Source organism: Diabrotica virgifera, chromosome 2 (assembly GCF_917563875.1).
Source record: "Diabrotica virgifera virgifera chromosome 2, PGI_DIABVI_V3a".
In the NCBI taxonomy this organism is placed as follows: domain Eukaryota; kingdom Metazoa; phylum Arthropoda; class Insecta; order Coleoptera; family Chrysomelidae; genus Diabrotica; species Diabrotica virgifera.
Genome location: NC_065444.1, coordinates 59,040,868 through 59,062,096, shown reverse-complemented (window position 1 = coordinate 59,062,096; position 21,229 = coordinate 59,040,868). Strand labels below are relative to the sequence as shown.

At 30.5% G+C, this 21,229-nt stretch overlaps 1 protein-coding gene across 1 annotated transcript in view; it reads left to right on the top strand.

Annotated features, from left to right (window-relative positions):
- Positions 1–2,493: 2,493 nt before the first annotated feature.
- The window catches only part of LOC114337781 (neutral alpha-glucosidase AB), a 37,563-nt gene continuing 18,827 nt past the window's right edge, over positions 2,494–21,229 (top strand). Inside the window, exons 1-7 of the mRNA XM_050643687.1 lie at positions 2,494–2,745; positions 2,809–2,898; positions 2,955–3,191; positions 10,454–10,628; positions 14,192–14,358; positions 14,554–14,792; positions 18,614–18,816. Coding sequence (XP_050499644.1) covers positions 2,729–2,745; positions 2,809–2,898; positions 2,955–3,191; positions 10,454–10,628; positions 14,192–14,358; positions 14,554–14,792; positions 18,614–18,816 — 1,128 coding nt within the window. The 5' untranslated portion in view covers positions 2,494–2,728. The remainder of the gene's footprint in view (positions 2,746–2,808; positions 2,899–2,954; positions 3,192–10,453; positions 10,629–14,191; positions 14,359–14,553; positions 14,793–18,613; positions 18,817–21,229) is intronic.

The following is a 21,229-nucleotide window of genomic DNA, read 5'->3' as shown; positions in this document are numbered from 1 at the left end:
TTAAAAATTTACGGTCGCTATAATAACCACAATAATTATGATATATAAGAATAACTATGATTTTTGTATAAAAAGACACTGTACCTATCTAATGTACTTTACAGAATTAAAATTAGACTATTTAAGCTGCCTCAGGAATATTTTTAAATTATAAACAATTTTTTGGCTTATAAACAAATAGAATATCTCGGGAAATACTAAATTAAATTAAATCATGAAAACGGTATTGGAAAAAAAGCGGCAGGACTCTTCTTTTAAAAGAATAAACGTTTTATTGTGATGAGTGGTTCCTGAGATACAACCGGTCAAAATTGACCGGCATTTACGGCAAAGATATAAACAATCGGGTCATAATTTTCAAACCATCACCTTTTTATTTTTGTCCTCTTTCTCCACAACAATTTTTATAACTTTAAAATATTCATAACATATATTATTATAATAAAAACTATCGATATTACGAGTGAAAATTGCCAAAAATAGCAAAATTCCAATCAAAAATTAGGTTTGAGATAATGTAATCTCAAAGTTCAAAATCTGTATACGTTAAAAAAATGTATTTTCTCGGCTTCCCATGGACCAATTTTCTTCATTATTTTTTTGTTCCCAAGTAACTAGAGTAGAGCCATATAACTAACGCATTATTAAACGTCAAAGTTGCTTTTGTTTTGTTATAATAAATTAATTTAATTATTATTATAACAAAAAATTTTAATTTGTTTAAATAAAGATTGTTTAAATAATTATACAGCTTTCAAATGAGAATATTTGCGTTTTTAACGTTAAAAGGTACACTTGTAGTAAGTTTATCTAAAAAAAAGTCTACAACTGGAAAAAATATGTAATTTTCTTGTCTTGTAAATAAATTAATCTATTATAACAAAACAAAAGCAAGTTTGACATTAAATAATGCGTTAGTTAGATAGCTCTACTCGAGATACTTGGAAAAAAAAATAAAGAAAATTGCTACATGGGAAGACGAGAAAATGCATTTTTTTAACGTCTACCGATGTTGAACTTTAAGATTACATTTTCTGCAACCTAATTTTTGTTTGGAATTTTCCTATTTTTGTCAATTTTCACTCGTAATATCCATAGTTTTTATTATAATAATATATGTTACGAGTATTTTAGAGATATGAAAATTAGTGTGAAGAAAGGGGACAAAAATAAAAAGCCGATGGTTCAAAAATTATGATCCTATTGTTTATATCTTTGCTGTAAATGCCGGTCAACTTTGACTGGTTGTATCTCAGGAAACATTCATCACAATTAAACGTTTTTTCTTCACAATACCGTTTTCATGATTTAATGTAATTTAGTATTTCCCGAGATATTCTATTTGTTTATATGCCAAAAAATTGTTTATAATTTTAAAATATTCCTGAGACCGCTTAAATAGTCCAATTTCAATTCTGTAAAGTACATTAGATAGGTACCTACAGTGTCTTTTTATGCAAAAATCATAGTTATTCTTATATATCATAATTTTTGTGGTGATTACAGCGACCGTAAATTTTTAATTAACAATTCAATTGTTGCTAAACTGTTCATTCAATTACCATCGGCTTCTGGAATTATGATCTATACGAAAATAGCTTTTATATTACCAAGATATTTGTAATTATTAATAAACAATTACTTATCTAAAGTTTTAGTTGAAAATTAAAGATTTTGTTGGAAAAACCCGCATTTTCCGGGGAAAATTCTCGTCGAAATAAATCGTGAAAAACACGTCTCTATGTATAATTTAATTACGGTGAATTCTTATTTGGGTGTTTTTGGTGTACCTAAAGTTAAGATCTTTGGAGTTATAGAGCAAAAATAGAAAAAAGACACGATTTTCGGGCGCTATTTTGTTTATAAAAAAAGTAGCACACTATCTGCGGACTTTGCATACCTATATTATTAATATATACAATCATAAGATTCGATTCCAGCAATAAAATTGCTGGTAAATAACTTTTCCTTGTATTTTGCCAATTAGCCCAGAGTAAATCTATTAGGCGCTACAACACTTTCTGAGGCCATGGCCTGCTTAACAATGTTCTTCCATTCATCCCTGATGTCGGATATTTTCCTTCTCCATTGCCTGATGTTCATGGTTTTAAGATCTTCCTCTAACGTCGTCTATCCATCTTGTACAGGGCCTTCCTCTTGTTCTATTTCGTTGGGGCTTCCATCTCTGGATTACTTTTACAGTTCAATTGTCTGGCATTCTTTCTAAGTGACCAAGCCAGTTTAGTCTTTGTGACCTTACAAATTTAACAATATCTGCGCTCTGCATTAATTCATCCTACTTCATTTTAATTCTCCACGAACCATAGCTGCAATTTGTTGGTTCAAATATTTTTCTTGATATTTTGAATTTATTAATTTATTCAATTAATTATTGCCAATGTGCTCATGGACTATTTGAATTTACGATTGTTATATGTTGTGGTGTATTTTAATTGGTTGCTGCATACGTCAATCAACGCTCCATGTTCTAAGTAAGTTCTAAGTTGTCATTTGTACTTTGACTTTGACATTTCATTTTTTAGGTTAGATTAGTTGGTTTCACAAGTCTAAAATGCTAAATTAATCAGACATATATTTGGTCCGAGTGGCAAAAAGTGAAAAACACAGGAGAACGGAGAACTGTATGGGGTGCAAATAACGTTATACGTATGTTAAGATATTACACACGAAGTTGAAACATCATTTTTTTTAAATACCGGTTGCCAACATGGCGCAGAACTTACTGTAAGTTGAAATAAATATATAATGGAGATTCAATATCTAACAGAAATGTTGATTTATTTTTAGCTATATTTCTTTAATACTCTTTATAGTACTTTATGCATCAGCAGTAGATAAGAATAATTTTAAAACGTGTGAACAAAGTAGTTTTTGCAGGTAAGTTCTTCCTTTATCATCTAGGTGAGAAATTTAAATGATCCTTTGTATTGTAGACGATTAAGAAGCGTTAAACCTGGCGAAAGCAAGTATGAATTAGATTTAGAATCGTTAGAAATCACCGACAATTCTGTGGAGTCAAAACTTTTAAACACTGAAGCTGGAATCCTTTTCAAGTTTTCATTAACTGCCATTAGTGGAAACATCTTTAGGTTGCAAGTGGATGAAGCTTCTCCTTTGTATGCGAGGTATAGGCCTCAATTTGCCTTACGTGGTGAGCCTCAAGTAGCCAAGTAAGTGCATGATCTATATCTTTATTTTAAAAATGATATTAATTTAACACAATAAGGAATGCTTATCAGTTAATTGCTTATCTTAGGTACTTTACTTTAGAGTTTACACATGTATTCTAAATTTAACAAGATCCATTTTATCTGAATCATGTAAAGAATACCTACTCATTTTTTAGTATATAAATAATTTGCATTTACAAAAAAAATGTTTATTAATAATGCGTGTCTTTGGAATAGTAACTTCATAATATTCAAGTAATAATGGTAAGCATATTATCTATCTAATTTTTATTGAGGGTGTAATATCTTATAAAGATTGTATGAGTGGTGTTAATATAGTATGAGGTATTGTCCTTTTCATGAGCATTTTTCAGTGCGTAACAAATGATAGGGAAAAGGGTAAGTCCGTGATAATACACATTTATGACATTTATTCTAACATGACATTTTAGTTAAATCTGACAGTTGTCACATTTTATTTTCAATTTGGAATAAAAACAAATCAAATGTGTTTCTTGCATTTATAAAATGGTATTTTCTTTGATTTGTATAGTCTTATAAATTATACAGATTATATTTGTAATATTATTATCTAATTAAAAAAAAATATTTTTTTATTATGGCGCCATCTATTGACAACTAGAATAATCACCGAACTAGAATAATTACCAAAGTAATCACTGATGTGCCTTTTTTTCTGTCACATACAATTTAATGTGTTAGAAAGAAATCGAAAAACTGTGAGGCACTGAAAGATGATCATGAGAAAAAGAATATACTGTTGCATTTCTGTTATAGCTTGTGGTCTACCAAGGGCTGAGGGGTATAACCTGTAGGTATTACAGTGCCAAAAAAAAAATCTTTACAAAATGAATGAAACCCATAGATCAGAAGAATTATTATTTTAATTTTACAAATTAATACTTTGTCATAATATCAATTTACTGTTTTAGTTGGGAATGAACTACTGTGCCACTTTTTTATGTAATATCCTTCCTTTTTCCCCGTAATGCTTAATTATATTTCTCACTGTCTTTTAGGAATATTAAGTTCATTCGCCACTTTATAGTTACTGATTGTTTTATTAAGGCAATAACTTTTAATCACTAACTCATGATTTTTTGAATTTATAGAGATACCATGCACCATTCTATTGAAATAATACAGCAATACATTTGTTAGCAAATTATCTGTAGAATATAGTATCATTTGTTTGAATATCTGGCTGTATTGTTGTTGCAGCCTATTTGCAGGGCAGTCTTTCTATTAGAGGCCTTGGGCACATTAGGAAAATGGGGCCCCTGGCCTATAATTAAAGCACTACTTTGTTAGAATAGAAAAAGACCATAGATATACAGGGTGAGGCAGATAAAGGGCCTATTAGAAATATCTTGAGAACTAAAGCTAAGAGAATGTTGAAAATTGGAATACAGGGGTTTTGAGGTATGAACTATTTAATGAAAATATTTTCTTCTCTTTGCTACTTCCGGTTATACCGGAAGTTGATTGTAACTTCGTTTTTTTAAATGGGACACCCTGTATATTTTTACATTTTTGGATTCTCCTCGATTTCTTCTTTCTTAAAATATAAGGTTTTGTAATATTATACAGGATAGGTTAAAAGATAATTACGTTTCCTTATTAATTTCGTAGCAACATTAACACCCTGTAGGATTGTAGTAGATTGGCATAATAAACTCTATTAATGTTCAAATGATTTTTAATATAGTCTACTATTGTTAAGAGTTATTGGTATAGTTAAATTTTTAATTTTAGTATACAGTGTTGGTCGAAACTCGGAATGAGTATTTTCTGAGTTTTTTTAAATGGAACACCCTGTATTTGAGTATTGTAATGAAATATTATTTTATGGTACTTTTTAATTTCTTAAGCATTCCCTATACCTAACTCCTTTAATTTGTGAGTTATTGGTGATTAAACCAAACATTAATGGCAACACAAAATAGGTGAAATTGTATTAGGTTGGCCGTGAAAATATTCAGTCACAAATAATTTTTTGGAAATAAATACATATTAATCTATACTGATACTTAAAATTGCCAATAGTGGTTGAGGTATCAAAATACCATCGAAGTTAAGACTGTTGGTGCGATTAACAATTAAGCACAAACTAAAGCAGTTAGGTATAGGTAATGCTTAAGAAGTAAAAAGTACCATGAAATATCATTTCATTGCAATACTAAAATATAGGGTGTTCCATTTAAGAAAACTCAGAAAATACTCATTCTGAGTTTCAACCCACCCTGTATACTAAAATTAAAAATTTAGCTACACTAATAATTGGTAACAATAGTAGACTATATTAAAAATCATTTGAACATAAATAGAGTTTATTATGTCAAACTACTACAATCCTACAGGGTGTGAATATTGCTACGAAATTAATAAGAAACGTAATTATCTTTTAACCGACCCTGTATAATCTGACAAAACCTTATATTCTAAGAAAGAAAAAATCGAGGAGAATCCAAAAATGTAAAAATATACAGGGTGTCCCATTTAAAAAAACGAAGTTATAAGCAACTTCCGGTATAACCGGAAGTACCAAATAGATGAAAATATTTTCATTAAATAGATCAGTCTTCAAAACCCCCTTATTCTAATTTTCATAATTCAGTTGTCTTTAGTTCTCGAGATATTTCTAATAGGCCCTTTATCTGCCTCACCCTATATATGCAAGTTTTGGCTTTATTTTTATTCCTTTACAGGAACATTAGATCTTATGTATTATGAATAGATAATTAAAATAATATTATACACACAAAGTAATTAGCATTCACGGTTAGTCCTTATAGGTACCTACTATGTTGCTTGAAGATGCACCCTTCTAATAGATTTGAGTTGAGTAAAATCGTTAATAACATCTTCAAAATCCATTTTTTCTAGCATATCATATTCTATTGGCATTAGCGACAAACTGTTTAATCGTTCTTGAAGCATTGTACTTCTTGATTCATTGTTTATTCATTTTAATTTGGAGAAGGACTGTCCCCCACTGCAGCTTTTTACCATGATGCTTAAATAGATTATTGGTGCCACTTCTACATTAGTAAAGCTGTCTTCAATTTTGTTCTCTTTTAAAAGATGATATATCTCCAGAATACTATTGGTTCCTTTATTTTTACTTTGATTTATTTTCAAGTATTCTTTTAAATGCAGAAATTCCATTTCTAACTCTTTCTCTTTTATGTTTTTATAATAGATTTCAGCAAATTCTTTGCCTCAACTCTTCGAAATTCAGATATTCAACGAAAAAATAATTCAAAACATTGACTAACGTTCTTAAACGAACTTAATTACCGTTTTAGATGAATGGCCAGGGTATCTATGATAAAGGTTTCGACTCTGAATCCTTTTTTTTTGCATTCAGTTGGACTGATGGTGCAGTCATAAAAAAAGTCTGGTGTGAGCTTCTACGTCTGGTTCTTTGAGATAGGTGTTTATAGTCAGATTCCGGCTATTTTTCTTTGGCGGACAATTCAAAGTAATCAAATTTATCCCTGAGGATAATTAGGGAATCAAATAAATCAAATTAATTGTAACGTCCAGCGTTAATGTTTCTTTCTGAAGATAATTGCTTGTTTTATCCATTCTTTCCAATATAGGTAGAGCTCCAAATTTCTGTTAGTATAATAAATTCTAGTTTTTCATTTTTTTTTTTTTTGGATAGAATTAGGGCTTCTGCTCGTCTAGTTTCTTGTGCCTGTTCTATACCTGTGGCTATGGATATCAAAGCTTCTATAATTTCTTTATGACCTCCATGCAAGGTGCTCACAGCTCATCTAGTCCAGAGAAATGATTTTTCTCGTGACACATCCCCCTCCAGGCCGAGATCAAATTTTTTGAGTAGTATGGACATCTATAATTATTAACCTATATGTTTCCTGCAGCCGATTTTGATGATATACATAGTTATAAACAAATCAAGATCAAAAAATGGTAAATTTTCGCATTTTTCGTCTATTACCAAAAAGTTAAGCACACAAATCTGAGAGTAAGAAACTCATAAATCGAATAAAAAAATTCAATATGGCGTTCGCTGAATATGTCCATCCTTATTGGTTGCTTAGAAAATTGCAAAATAAATCAAAAATTTTGAGTTTTTATAAATATTCATAACTTATGTAAAAATTAACTTAGAACCTTCTTATTACACGGAATGCTGAGACTTCTTGTACTTAAATTATATTTTAAATTTCAAAGCAATTGGTCAAATAGTTTAAAAGTTATTTATTTTGTTTTTCCCAAATTCATTTTTTTTGCAACACTATAAGTCAGAAAATTATGAGGTTACAATAATACTTCGGACAGTTTATGAAAGAAGAACATTTATACTATTACCTTAATTAAAAATAAATGACAAAAAATAATTTTAAACGGTGTAAAATTATTTTGCAAAAACATTTCGATTTTTTGCTTACTTATTTATAAACAATTAGAATAACTTTTTAACCATTACCCGTAGAAAAATTATTTTTTCATATGTAGAAAGACTGAATTTTTATACACATTTAGAAAGAAAAACAACTGTTCTAGGACAATTAGGGACAAAGTTAGCCCCCCCCCCCCATTTTTTAATTCACATGTTTTTGCAAAATAATTTTGCAATATTTATAATTATTTTTTGTCATTTTTTTTATTAAATTAATACTGTAAATTTTCTTTTTTCATAAACTATCTAAAGTATTACTGTAACTTCATCATTTTCGGACTTACAGTGTTGCAAAAAAAATTAATTTGGGATAAACAAATTAAATAACTTTTAAAGTATTTGACCAATTGCTTTGAAATTTAAAATTTAATTTAAGTACAAGAAGTCTCAGCATTCCGTGTAATAAGAAGGTTCTAAGTTAATTTTTACATAAGTTATGAATATTTATAAAAACTCAAAATTTATGGTATTTTATGATTTATTTTGCAATTTTCTAAGGAACCAATAAGGATAGACATATTCAGCGAACGCCATTTTGAAGTTTTTTATACGGTTTATAAGTTTATTACTCTCAAAATTGTTTAAAATGCCTAATTTTTTAGTAATAGACGAAAAAAGCGAAAATTTACCGTTTTTTGATCTTCATTTGTTTATAACTATGTACATCATCAAAATCGGCTGCAGGGAATATATAGGTTATTATAATAGATGTCCATACTACTCAAAAAGTTTGGTTTCGGCCTGGAGGGGGTTGTGTCACCAACAGGATATTTTTTCCTTATTTCTCTGAACTAATCAGCTCTGGCTGACCATCTTGTTTGTGAAAGGCTTACAACTTTTTTTAAACCTAAATGATGTGTCAGTATATTCCAACCGTAAGTAGGGCCCAAAAATGTACTTGACTTATGCTGAAAAGTATTTTCAATAAGACTGACTACTTGTTAAATATTCCATTTGTCATATTTTTTTTATATATTTATCATATATTTATACTTTATACAGCTTTATACAGGGTGTCCCGAAAAGATTGGTCATAAATTATACCACAGATTCTGGGGTCAAAAATAGGTTGATTGAACCTCATTTACCTATATACAATAGTGCACACAAAAAAAGTTACAGCCCTTTGAAGTTACAAAATGAAAATCGATTTTTTTTCATATATCGAAAACTCCTAGAGGTTTTTTATTGAAAATGGACATGAGGAATTTTTATCACAGCAACATCTTAAAAAAAATTATAGTGAAATTTGTGCACCCCATAAAAATTTTATGGGGGTTTTGTTCCCTTAAACCCCCCCAAACTTTTATGTACGTTCCAATTAAATTATTATTGTGGAACCATTAGTTAAACACAATATTTTTAAAACTTTTTTGTCTCTTAGTACTTTTTTGATAAGCCAGTGTTTATCGAGATATTTTGAATACTTGTCGAATCCAGCACCTATTTGTATATGGTTCAGTATGATTATTATAGACACCTGTTAATAATCTGAAAATTTATTTATAACTTAAATTTTTTGGTACATTTTGAAAAAGAAGCCACATCTCGATAAAAGTTGACTTATCAAAAAAAGACTAAGAGGCAAAAAAGTTTTAAAAACACTGCGTTTAACTCATGGTACCACAATAATAGTTTAATTGGAACGTACACAAACATTTGGGGGGTTTAAAGGAACAAAACCCCCATAAATTTTTTATGTAAATATAGTAAAAAGGAAGCCGCATCTCGATAAAAACTGGCTAATCGAAAAAATACTAAAAGGCAAAAAAAATTTAAAAACGTTGTGTTCAACTAATGGTACCACAATAATGAATTAATTGGAACGTACACAAAAGTTTGGGGAGGTTTAAGGGAACAAAATCCCCATAAATTTTTTATGGGGTGGACAAATTTCACTATAATTTTGTTTTAAGGTGGTCCTGCCATAAGAATGATACATGCCCGTTTTCAATAAAAAATCTCTGAGAGTTTTCGATATATTGAAAAAAATCGATTTTCATTTTGTAACTTCAAAGGGCTGTAACTTTTTTTATGAGCACATTTGTACTAAGGTAAGTTAGGTTCAAACGAACTATTTTTGACCCCAGAATGTGTGGTATAATTTATGACCATTCTTTTCGGGACACCCTGTATAATTGCATACTAGTATCTAATATATATGAATTTTTTTATATTAACTGATTTGTTATCATTTGGTAATCAAGTAGAGACTAGGGGGCCTAAATCGGTCGCAGGGTCCTGGGCACGTGCCCAGTGGAGAAGAAGGTCTTGCCTATTTGTCCTATTTTGTTTGGTTTTTAGCAATTACTTCATACTGACCATTATTTCTTTAGTTGTTGCAGAAAATGCTGTGTGGCTCAATAGCGGCTTCTCGAACTGATTTAAAATATACAGGGACATTGAGGGCCCGGCCAGGTGGTCTAGAAACAGTACTTGGCCTAAAATTCGCATTTACAGTGTTAGATTTTGATTTGAAAGTTAAAGAGAGTAATAGGAATACTTTTCAAAAAAGTGGTTGTCCAATGAAAATGTTAAAGTTTTTAATATGGTGGCACTTAACCTGTTAAGACATTAACAGGTTATATGTGTTGTATAAAATATTAATTACGTTTTCTCATTATAACAACCGAATTTGTTACATATTTTAATTTGTCCCAATTTATAGTTGTTAGGGCTCATATACAATGGAAATTTGCTATAAAACATTACAAACCTTCTGTTAAAATTAATTTTTAGAATACATTTGGAATATCTAAATATATTATAAAATTTCAAATTTGTATTTTATTCAAGTATTTGTTTTTAGATTGAAACTACTTGAAAGGAACAAAGAATATGTTTCCATAGAATATAACAACAACAAGGTCATAGTACATGCAAGACCATTCAAAATTGAAGTCTTCGACAAAGATGAACTCATTAGCGTTGTTAATGGAAGAGGTCTGTTTAAGTTTGAACACTTCAGAAAGAAACCAGAACAGGTAATATATGTTTAAAAATTTCTAAGGGAAAATGAGATATTTTTTGTTTGATATTGTAATGTTAAAATTAAATCCCTGGTTTGTTTTTGTTTTTTTAAATGTGTTATACTAGCCAGCATCCACGTTTTAGGCAACCGATAGGGAATCAACGAGACCTGCATGGAGAGACTTATCATCTATGATGGAGAACTTATCCTTTTCATATATCTCAAAAAAGTGTTGAAATTTACCATCACAGCTCTTACTTTTTGTGCCTATTGAAGTATGAAGATCTTGGATTATTAATGAGAATATCAACAAGTCCTTTCACATGCTTTGACTTTGCCAGTTGCAGTCAAGAACAAATTGACGCTACAAGAACACACTTTTCTACAAAGATCTTGTAATACACTTACTAGCAGTTTTCGGACATCTTGGATATTAAAGCACCCTATGTAACGCACAGCTGAATGTGGCTGAATTTTTATGTTTGTGGGTCGCAGTGTTGCCATGCTGTTTTCTATATATTTCTTTCATAATTTCAATCAATGTTAAATGTACCTACAAGAATAATAGAATAATAACGTTTACTTCTCCGTCATTATACTAGGTAAAATGACAAATGAGGTGTCAAATGAAAGCTTATAATCCAAGGATAGTACTAAATGTGAGAAATTAGACCTAGATTGTCTGTCCCTCAAAAAATAAGCGTTATATTGGGGATTTCTAATGTTGACATTAAAAGTTGCACTATTTTTTTTTCTATAAAATATTTTGATCTAAAACTTACCAGAAAACTTCTTTGTACTCTTTACTTTAAAATAAACGTGATTGAGAAGCTAAATTTTAAACTTCGTCACACAACTTTTGCGATTAAACTTTGCAATGCACAAATCCGCACCTTTTTCTTTGAAAAATTCATAACCTTTATCATGATAAGAATAAAAACTTGAGGCAGATACCTTTGTCTTCAGAAATGTTACAGCTATATAGTGTAAAAATTTCAGAAAAAAATATTAAAATGGAACAGAGTTGTAGCGAGGTAAACGCATAAAACGTGATTTCTTTTTTTTTTCATTTTTAGGTTAAAATTGCGATTTTGACAATGTTCCCCCACATAAAATTCAAAATAAACTTCATTTTCGTTTTCAGCGCCCTCGAAAATATAAAGTATGAATAAAATTAGCCATTCATCCCTCTGTGGTTAGTATCTCGAAAACTAAGCGCTTTTTTGAAGGTGTCACGCTCGTGTATAATATCACAAAAATTGTAACGTGATAATATGAAAAAATAGAGGATACGGCAACGATGTCACAAGTGATGGTCGGATCGAACGCCAAAATCTACACAGACATATCAGGGTGCTTTAATATCCAAGATGTCCCAGTTTTCTTCAAGTTTATGACTCTGGTATGCCTGTAACTAAAGAAAATACCAACAAAATGGCACGAAAGTATAATAATCTCCAGCCATAAAAAGGATACAAAAAAAGCACTCTAATTATAGAGGCATCTCCCTACTTAATACAGTATATAAAATCTTATCGAACATCCTATTAAGTAGGCTAACACCTTTTGTAGAAAATGCCATCGGGGGATAACAAGCCGGATTCGCAAAAAATAGATTGACCACAGATCAGATTTTTACTCTAAGGTAGCTGCTTTAAAAAGGATGGGAACTCAACAGAACTGTCCATAATCAGCATTAAAGGGATCAGATGTGGAATGCAATGGCGGAACTTTTAGTTCCAAAAAAGCTTATGCAGCTTGTTAAGATATGTGTTAATGGCTGTAGATGCAGAGTACAGGTAGGCAACTAACTCTCAGAATCGTTTGAAATAAGCAGTGGCCTGAAATAAGGCCTCTCCTTTTTAATATGATCCGGGAAAAAATAATAAGAACAGCACAAATTAGAACAGAGCTATTGACAGTAAATGGACCAAAATTACTACTAGCATATGCGGATGACATTAACATCGTGGGAAAAATTGTTACGAGTAATAAATTGGCGATAGAAGTTAAAAAACTGGTTTAAGGATAAATGAGAGAAAACCAAATATATAGACAAAAGAGATAAGATAGAATAGTGCAAAATGTTACAATAGACTTACATGTTTTGAGAGAGAAATCCTAAGAAGAATATTTGGACCTTATCATGACCCTAATACTAACCAATACCGAATAAGAACAGATGCCGAGGCCAAACAGATGTGTAGGGCTAGCGACCGTGACCAGACATCTCGACAATTTTTGTTAACGTGGAAACTAACTGTTATTACAGTTATAATTGAAATTATGTTTATCAATTTATCGAATCAGTACCGGGATAAACATATTTAACACATTTTATATTTCGTGCTTTAGAATATATTAAAAGTCTTTAAACACAAACAAATATTTAAATACATACAAACTTTTAACAATATTTTAAAATTTTTATTGTTCTCTTATTGTTCCTTACATTTGCGTATAACTAGACAAAGGAATAATGAAGTAATTCGTGAAATCTTTTAGACGCTCCCAACTTTCTAAGTAAACATTTTGTAAAGAAAAGATTATAATTACCTCTTATTATTATAAATCTTGTGATTGGTTATAGCGTTGGGGTATTCAATCAACGGTTATAGTTGTTAAGAGGGATGGGTTGTAATACTTAAATACCTGGTTTAAATACTTTTATTACATTCTGAAACACGAAATATAAAATGCCTTAAAAATGCTTATCCTGATACTGATTTGTTAAATTGATAAACATAATTTCATTTATACTTGCAATAACAAATAGTTTCCAGGTTAAACAGAATAATTCAATTTGGATGTTACGAATTGTCCGTTACGAATTTGTATAGTTACGAACTGTCGCCGTTACGAACTGTCGCCGTTACAAACTGTCGCGTTACGAGATGTTATGGAACCCTAGCGACATAGTCCAAGAGATTAACTTTCAACATCTAATAATATGGGCTATCTGTGGACTATGTCCATTGACTCCCTAATAACCGCCTTGCTAAGTTAATTGGGGAGGAAAGCCCCGCCTAGGACTTACACGAATGCGATGGAGAGATAATATATGGTCAGATTTAAGAACAATGTGGCTACCCACTGACCTACCTATCATGGATGACTGTTCGAGATGGAAGCGAGTTGTGCAGTCAGCTAAGACCCACCCCGGGTTATAGAGTTACGAGAAGAAGAATGCCTTTAATTCTTACAAAAGCTCTGGCCATTAAAATCTGTTTAGTATTAATATCTTTTTGACTATCCTTAAACTTCCACTTCTGTAGTATCCATCAAGTACAGTAATTAGAATTATCTCACTATGGTCGGATATAGTTACAGCAAACGTAATTAGAAACACATATTTTTCTTCATGAAACGAAAAATCTTCATCGTCAACCTTTAGAAATCCATTTTTAATACAGCCCCCAGATTTTTTGTTCAAAAGGTCCATTCTTAATACAAGTTAATCAATAAATTATTTCAACATTGAACTTTTTCTTACATTAATTTTTAATTATTTAATGTAATCATTTAACTACATTATATATCCTTTTAATGTGCAGTATCAACATAATTTAATTCTAGAATAACGAAGGAGAACAACAACAAGAAGTAGCTGAAGATCCGGGAACTTGGGAAGAAAACTTCAAAAGTCATCATGACAGCAAACCAAAAGGTCCTTCAGCTGTTGGATTGGATATCAGTTTTCCAGGTGCCTTAAGAGTTTATGGTTTGCCAGAGCATGCGGACAGGTAAGACATTACTTGTTTTTTGTATGTTCATGGTTAATTTTACTGTAATTCAGAATGCAGTGATATTCTGAAGCAATATTGGAATATGTACCTTTCTTTAGATATTGTATTTTGTTGTTGTGACTAATACTCATAAGTGAATGCAAGTGACGAGAATAAATAGACTGTTAATTATTGTTTTTTTTTAATTTTCAGACTTCCTTTAAGAACAACTGGACCTGGAGGTGTGGATCCATATCGTCTATACAATTTGGATGTGTTTGAATATGAATTAGATTCAACAATGGCCATTTATGGAGCAATCCCAGTGGTCTATGCTCATTCTCCTAAACGAACCATTGGTGCCTTTTGGCTTAATGCTGCCGAAACTTGGGTTGATATCAACAATAGTAAAGATGGAAATGTTATGTCTTCAATAGTAAACTTAGTATCAGGTACGGAAATTTTTCTTTAAAATATATCCTACATTGTTCTAGCATTACATCTTCTCCGGTATGTTGACTCTTGGAAGACTATAGTGACAGAATGTCTAGATCGCTCAGATCTTGGATTACCAAAAAAAGCTTTATTTCTACTCAACTCTACTCTTCCTTAATAATTTACTGGAAAGAGCTACTGAAAATCTTCCAATTTGTGAGCATTATTTTAAGCATTTTTTAAGGTTGATGTGTTATGTCTCTTTTCAAGCATCGACTATCATGTCGGAATGCTTCTCGGTCGGTAGCTACATTAAACAATTTCTCAACCGATCGACCTGTCCATATAGTCCAGAGAAATAAAGTTTTTGTCGGGACACTTGAGCAGCCAGGTTGCAAATGAGTTTTTTGGGTACTATCATAGCCACCTTAACAAGCCATGAAGTTGAAATTTGGCAACATCTATTGGTAGACCGATTAATTCTGACAGTTCTCATTTGTTTTTAAATAATTTTCACTGTATTTACAGAGAAACTGAAATATTTTACAATATTTCGTGCTCCAAATTATAAAGAACATTTAAAGGTATGTTATTAAGATGATTTTAGTTCAATATAATATATTTTTATATAAACTTGCGTGCATATAGAAATCCGTCCACTTAAAAATTTTGTCATTTTTAATGTCTTATATTTCCTAAATCTGTTGGCAGATTTAAGTGATTTTTTAATATGTTATAGCCTAATTCTTTTACAATACCGCTGTAATAATATTGTTGCTAACCAGTTAAATTTTTATGGTGTACAAACGCATTTTTAAACGCATACTTGCTAGGCACATTCACACAAAATGTACTCTGCTGTTTCATCCTCTAGGTGACAGAATCTGCATAGGTCATCATCTGCTAATCCCATCAGCTTCAATTACCTATTCAGCTTACAGTGGTCTGTTAACAGGACTACTCTGGCTTTGGCTGTTTTCCTGTCTTTGCTGATCAGGTTTGCTGTAAATTTTGACGAATGTTCTACAATCTACAATAAACTGTTTGGCCTGTCTTTGTCCTGGTGAATTCCTCCACCATTCTAAAAATTTTTGAGCTACTCACAATTGTTTTATTAGTTTGACACTCATTAATAATCCATTTTTTAATCTTTAAGAGTATACAGTAGCGTGTCATCAATATAACTTCGGGAGATAGTATCATACCTTTTTTCGTAAGGTCTGCGAAACTTTGGCCACGGTGCTTCGGAATTGTTTGACATAACTTGAATGTGACATTAACTCATAGGCGCGCTAAATGGAAGTAATAGAAAACAATTTTGTTATTAGTAAATAAATATTTATAAAAATAAACCAAAATGGGTGAAAATTTTATGTTAACATAGGTATTTGCACGAAATAATAATAATAAATAATCACTTCGTTGTGAAGCGAAACAAAAGCCGTCTTATTTTAGTTAGTTCATAAACCGCCAAAGGCACTTTAACTTTGTATACTCGCATTAGAATTCGAAATATTTTTACGTAAAATATACTTACCTACCTACATATAACTAAAACTCACAATTAACAATAATCTATTTTTTTTTTCAAATAGGCTAACAACTTAGTTCTATTACAGAAAAATATAATAAATTAACTATAAATAAACACTAGATTCCTATGAAACAACAATAACCAATAGGGAACTTGCATAAATTTTTAAATTCGAAAAAAATGTTATAAATCACAACACAACATAATTTAAAACATGTATCAAAGATGAAAAAGTTTTGTTTGTCTTTCGTTTGGCCCCTAAAGACGATTAAAAATTCAAATTAACACAGGTGGTCCAAAACGCTTCGTGACGTCACTTGGTTTTACATTTACATTTTTCCAATAAAGTAAACAGAATTTTAAATTAGACGTTATAAACGTAGTAGAAAATACATTTATGTGACGTTACAAGTGTTTTTGATCGTTTGAACTATTCATAGAAAAATTCGTACTTTTACAAAATGGTTTTATTTTCAATAGTAAACCTTCGTTCCTTTCCTTCAAAAACAGTATAAAACTACAATTTTAACAAACTGGTATATATTATTACAATGACATACGATAAATGTCATTAGAATATAAATATTTTTGACTTATTCCACGACGATGAGCTTGCCAAATACCCAAATAGGTGGAGGCTAATAAACTAAAGAAGGAGAAGAAGAATATACCTAAATATAAGGTTGTGTCTAGGTATACGTTACCGTGTACGCAAATAAAAAAGTTAGAGTGTCAGTGATTTCTTATTTTTTATTTGTTTAATGTTTGTTTTTAAATTAACTACGGAGTGTGGACAATTATTTAGTTCTTTTAATGAGTTTAAGAACATTTTAAAACAGTACGAAAAAGATAAGAGACTATAAATTAATATATATTTTTTTAGTTGTAAATGAAATAGTATGTATTACCGTAAAAGATTAAAATAAAAAGAAGACCTAAAGCTTTCACAATAATAATTAACTTGTTCTGAAGCTATTATCCTTGTAGCATTTTTGTAATCAACTATTCCAAATGGGAACTAAGCCACAATTTAACCAAAAAATGATTTTATTAACTTTTCGACGTCTAAATCGGACGTCGTTGTCAAAATACAAAATATTATTAAATTAAACAAAAATGGTGTTGCTTAGTAAAAAATGTTTCTAATAATTTATCTAATCTGACTAACTTTTGTATTTTGACAATGACATCCGATTTGGACGTCGAAACGTTAATAAAATCATTTTTTTAGTTAAATTGTGGCTTATTTCCCATTTAGAATAGTTGATTATAATAATTAACTTACGTATAAAAATTATTTTAGCAATATTTTGTACGTGTCATATCAACTAAATACATATATTTATTTTGCTAACCTAAATATATACTTTTATATATACATTGATTTATTACAATTAAGTTTGAAACATCTAAATAGTTCTGCTTCCCTTCCCTTAACAAGTATTTTTCTATCAAACAAACACTAAACATATCAAAATAGCATGTACCAAAATATACAGTCACTGGGCACGTTAAATAATGAAGTCACTGGCTTGATCAAGTTTAATTCGCGTGTACCTAACTTTTTTATTTGCGTACACGTTAGAGTGTACCTAGACACAGCGAAATATAACCATAATAATAACTAATGTAAAACTATGTGACGTCACGGGTCGTATGAACTATTTTATACCGCAGAAGACTTTAAATATGTATTTCTAAGTTATTACGAGTTTTTGAAGCGTGAAATTTTGGAAAACTCATTTTTAAACAAAACTGAACATTATTATGTAACAAAAAAAATGTGCAAGTTCCCTATTCTTAAAATGAATGAAAACTACTGCACTGAACAGATATCGATAAAGATAACAGAACATATAAGAGAAAATCTGACGCAGGTTTGTCAAAATGACAGTGACAATTTCTCTATGTTGCCTAATTAGTTATTAGTTAATAATATGTTCGATTTCTTGTTAGAAATAAAAAATTTTAGTAGGTCCAAAATGACACAAAATCTAGGCATGGGATAAAAAAGTTTATTTGAAGAAAGTGTATTTTTTTGTTCGTCTTAATGGCGGTACAGGCTCGTTTTTTTAATATTGTATTTAATTACAGAGTAATTTCCACATACTAATCGATTTCACAAATTGGGCTCTGTACCGCCATTCTTTATTATATTACGAATATGTGTGTCAAATATCTCGACAAAATATTCAAAATTACAGCCGCAACCTTGGACCGCGTTTGTTGCTACCTGTTGATCGCTACTGTAGCCTCTTAATATGGTTTTATTTAAACATATAAAATAGATGTTCAATGTTTTAGGCAGTAAATCCGAAAATAATGTAGATGTCCATTTCATGAGTGAATCCGGTGTTGCTGATCTTTTCATTTTGTTGGGTCCAACACCTAAAGCTGCTGTCAAACAATATGCCTCCCTCACTGGAGTACATCCATTACCTCAGTACTACACGTTGGCATACCACCAATGCCGATGGAATTATAACGATGAAGATGATGTTACCACGGTGAGTATTACATGGCTTTTAAACAATTTGAATTAAAATCACAATCCGACGCCCTGAAGGGCACTAAGGATTATGAGAAAGAAGAAGAATTAAAATCACAATTTTTATACATCGGGACTAAGTGAAGGCATTATTTTAGAACTCTATTTTTGTATAAAATGAGGACCTGGCCCCTGATTCTAATTCATTTCGAGGTCGCTATTTAATTTTGACGCCGCCATGACAGTCGCAATTTATAGCGATTCTTATTTATTTCGATATTAGTTACAACTAGGGATATTAACGTTACCATTTTGACACTGCTCTGGCCCCTGATTCTAATTCATTTCGAGGTCGCTATTTAATTTTGACGCCGCCATGACAGTCACAATTTATAGCGATTCTTATTCATTTCGATATTAGTTACAACTAGGGATATTAACGTTACCATTTTGACACTGCTCAGAATTTGGGTTGGCCCACCTGTTTATTGGATTTATTGGCTATGCAACAACCGCAACGTTTGTTGATAGTCTGGGCATATTATCGAAAAAATGTGATTTTGGGGAAAGTTATTTACCAGCTATTTTATTGCTAAAATCGACTCTTAAGTCGTGTTATTTTTATTTATAAACAAATTAGCACTCCTAAAATCTTTTTTTTTTTTCAATTAGTGCGCTGTAACTCCTAAGATTTTTCCTTTAAACCAAAAACACTCAAATAAAAATTCACCGCAATTTAGTCCTGCACAAAGTTGTTTTTTCTGATTTCCTTCAACAAAAATTTTACTCGAAAAATCCGAGTTTTCCCAAAAAAATCTGCAATTTTCAATTAAAATTTTAGGAAAGTAATTATTTATCAATAATTAAATAAATTGGTGACATGAAAGATTTTTGAAAGATACAGGGTGTAACGAAAATACAGGTCATAAATTAAATCGCATATTCTGAGACCAAAAATAGTTCGAATGAACCTAATTTACCTTAGTACAAATATGCACATAAAAAAAGTTACAGCCCTTTGAAGTTACAAAATGAAAATCGATTTTTTCGAATATATGAGATTTTTTATTGAAAATGGACATGTGCCATTCTTATGGCAGGAACATCTTAAAAAAGAATTATAGTAAAATTTGTGCATCCCATAAAACTTTTATGGGGGTTTTGTTCCCTTAACCCCCCCCCCCCCCAAACTTTTGGGTACCTTCCAATTAAATTATTATTGTGGTACCATTAGTTTAATTCAATATTTCTAAAACATTTTTGCCTCTTAGTATTTTTTCGATAAGGCAGTTTTTATCGAGTTACGGCTTGTTTTTTAATATGTTTACATAAAAATTTTATGCGGATTTTGTTCCTTTAAACCCCCCAAATGTTTGTGTATGTTCCAATTAAACTTTACTGCGGTACCATTAGTTAAACACAGTGTTTTTAAAACTTTTTTGCCTCCTTGTATTTTTTCGAGAAGGCACTTTTTATCGAGATATTACTTCTTTTTAATATGGTTCAAAATATACCTAAAAATGTAAATCGTAAATAAATTTTCATATTATTACCAACTCTCCATAATCGTACTTAGCCATATACAAATATGTGGTGGATTTGAAAAATATTCAAAATATCTCGATAAAAACTGACTTTTCGAAAAAGTACTACAACTACCCAACAGAGGCAAATTTTTTTTAAAATACTGTGTTTAACTAATGGTACTACAATAATAATTAAATTGGAACATACACAAAAGTTTGGGGGGGTTTAAAGGAACAGAACCCCCATAAAATTTGTATGGGGTGTCCAAATTTCACTATAATTTTTTCTTAAGATAATACTACCATAAGAATGCCACATGTGTATTTTCAATAAAAGATCTCTAATAGTTTTCGATATATTCAAAAAAAATCGATTTTGAAAAATACCCATGAACGATCACATCAATCACTTATTTTGTATTTGCTGTCTTTTTCTATAACAAATGTTTGTTATTTATAGAAAAAGACAGCAAATACAAAATAAGTGATTGATGTGATCGTTCATGGGTATTCTTTCATTTTTCCGACTGTATGTGCAGAATTAAATTACAGTGAATTTTTATGTGAGCGTTTTTGGTTTAACGTTAAAATCTTCTGAGTTACAGAGCAATAATTGAAAAAAAGATTTTGGAGCGCTAGTTTGTTTATAAACCAAATAGCACACTTTCTGTGGACTTTGCATAGCTATGTTACTAATATATGAAATCTTAAGATTTCGTTCCAGCATGTCCAGCAATAAAATAGCTGGTATATAATTTTCCTTGTTTTATACTAATTTTCCCAGATTACCTGCTTACATCTTTCGTTGAGTTGATAATTCACGTTGTGAACATTCTCAATTATTATATTTCTAATTTAATACTATTCTATCTAATTCCTCAAAAACCAGCAAATTTCCATAAAACC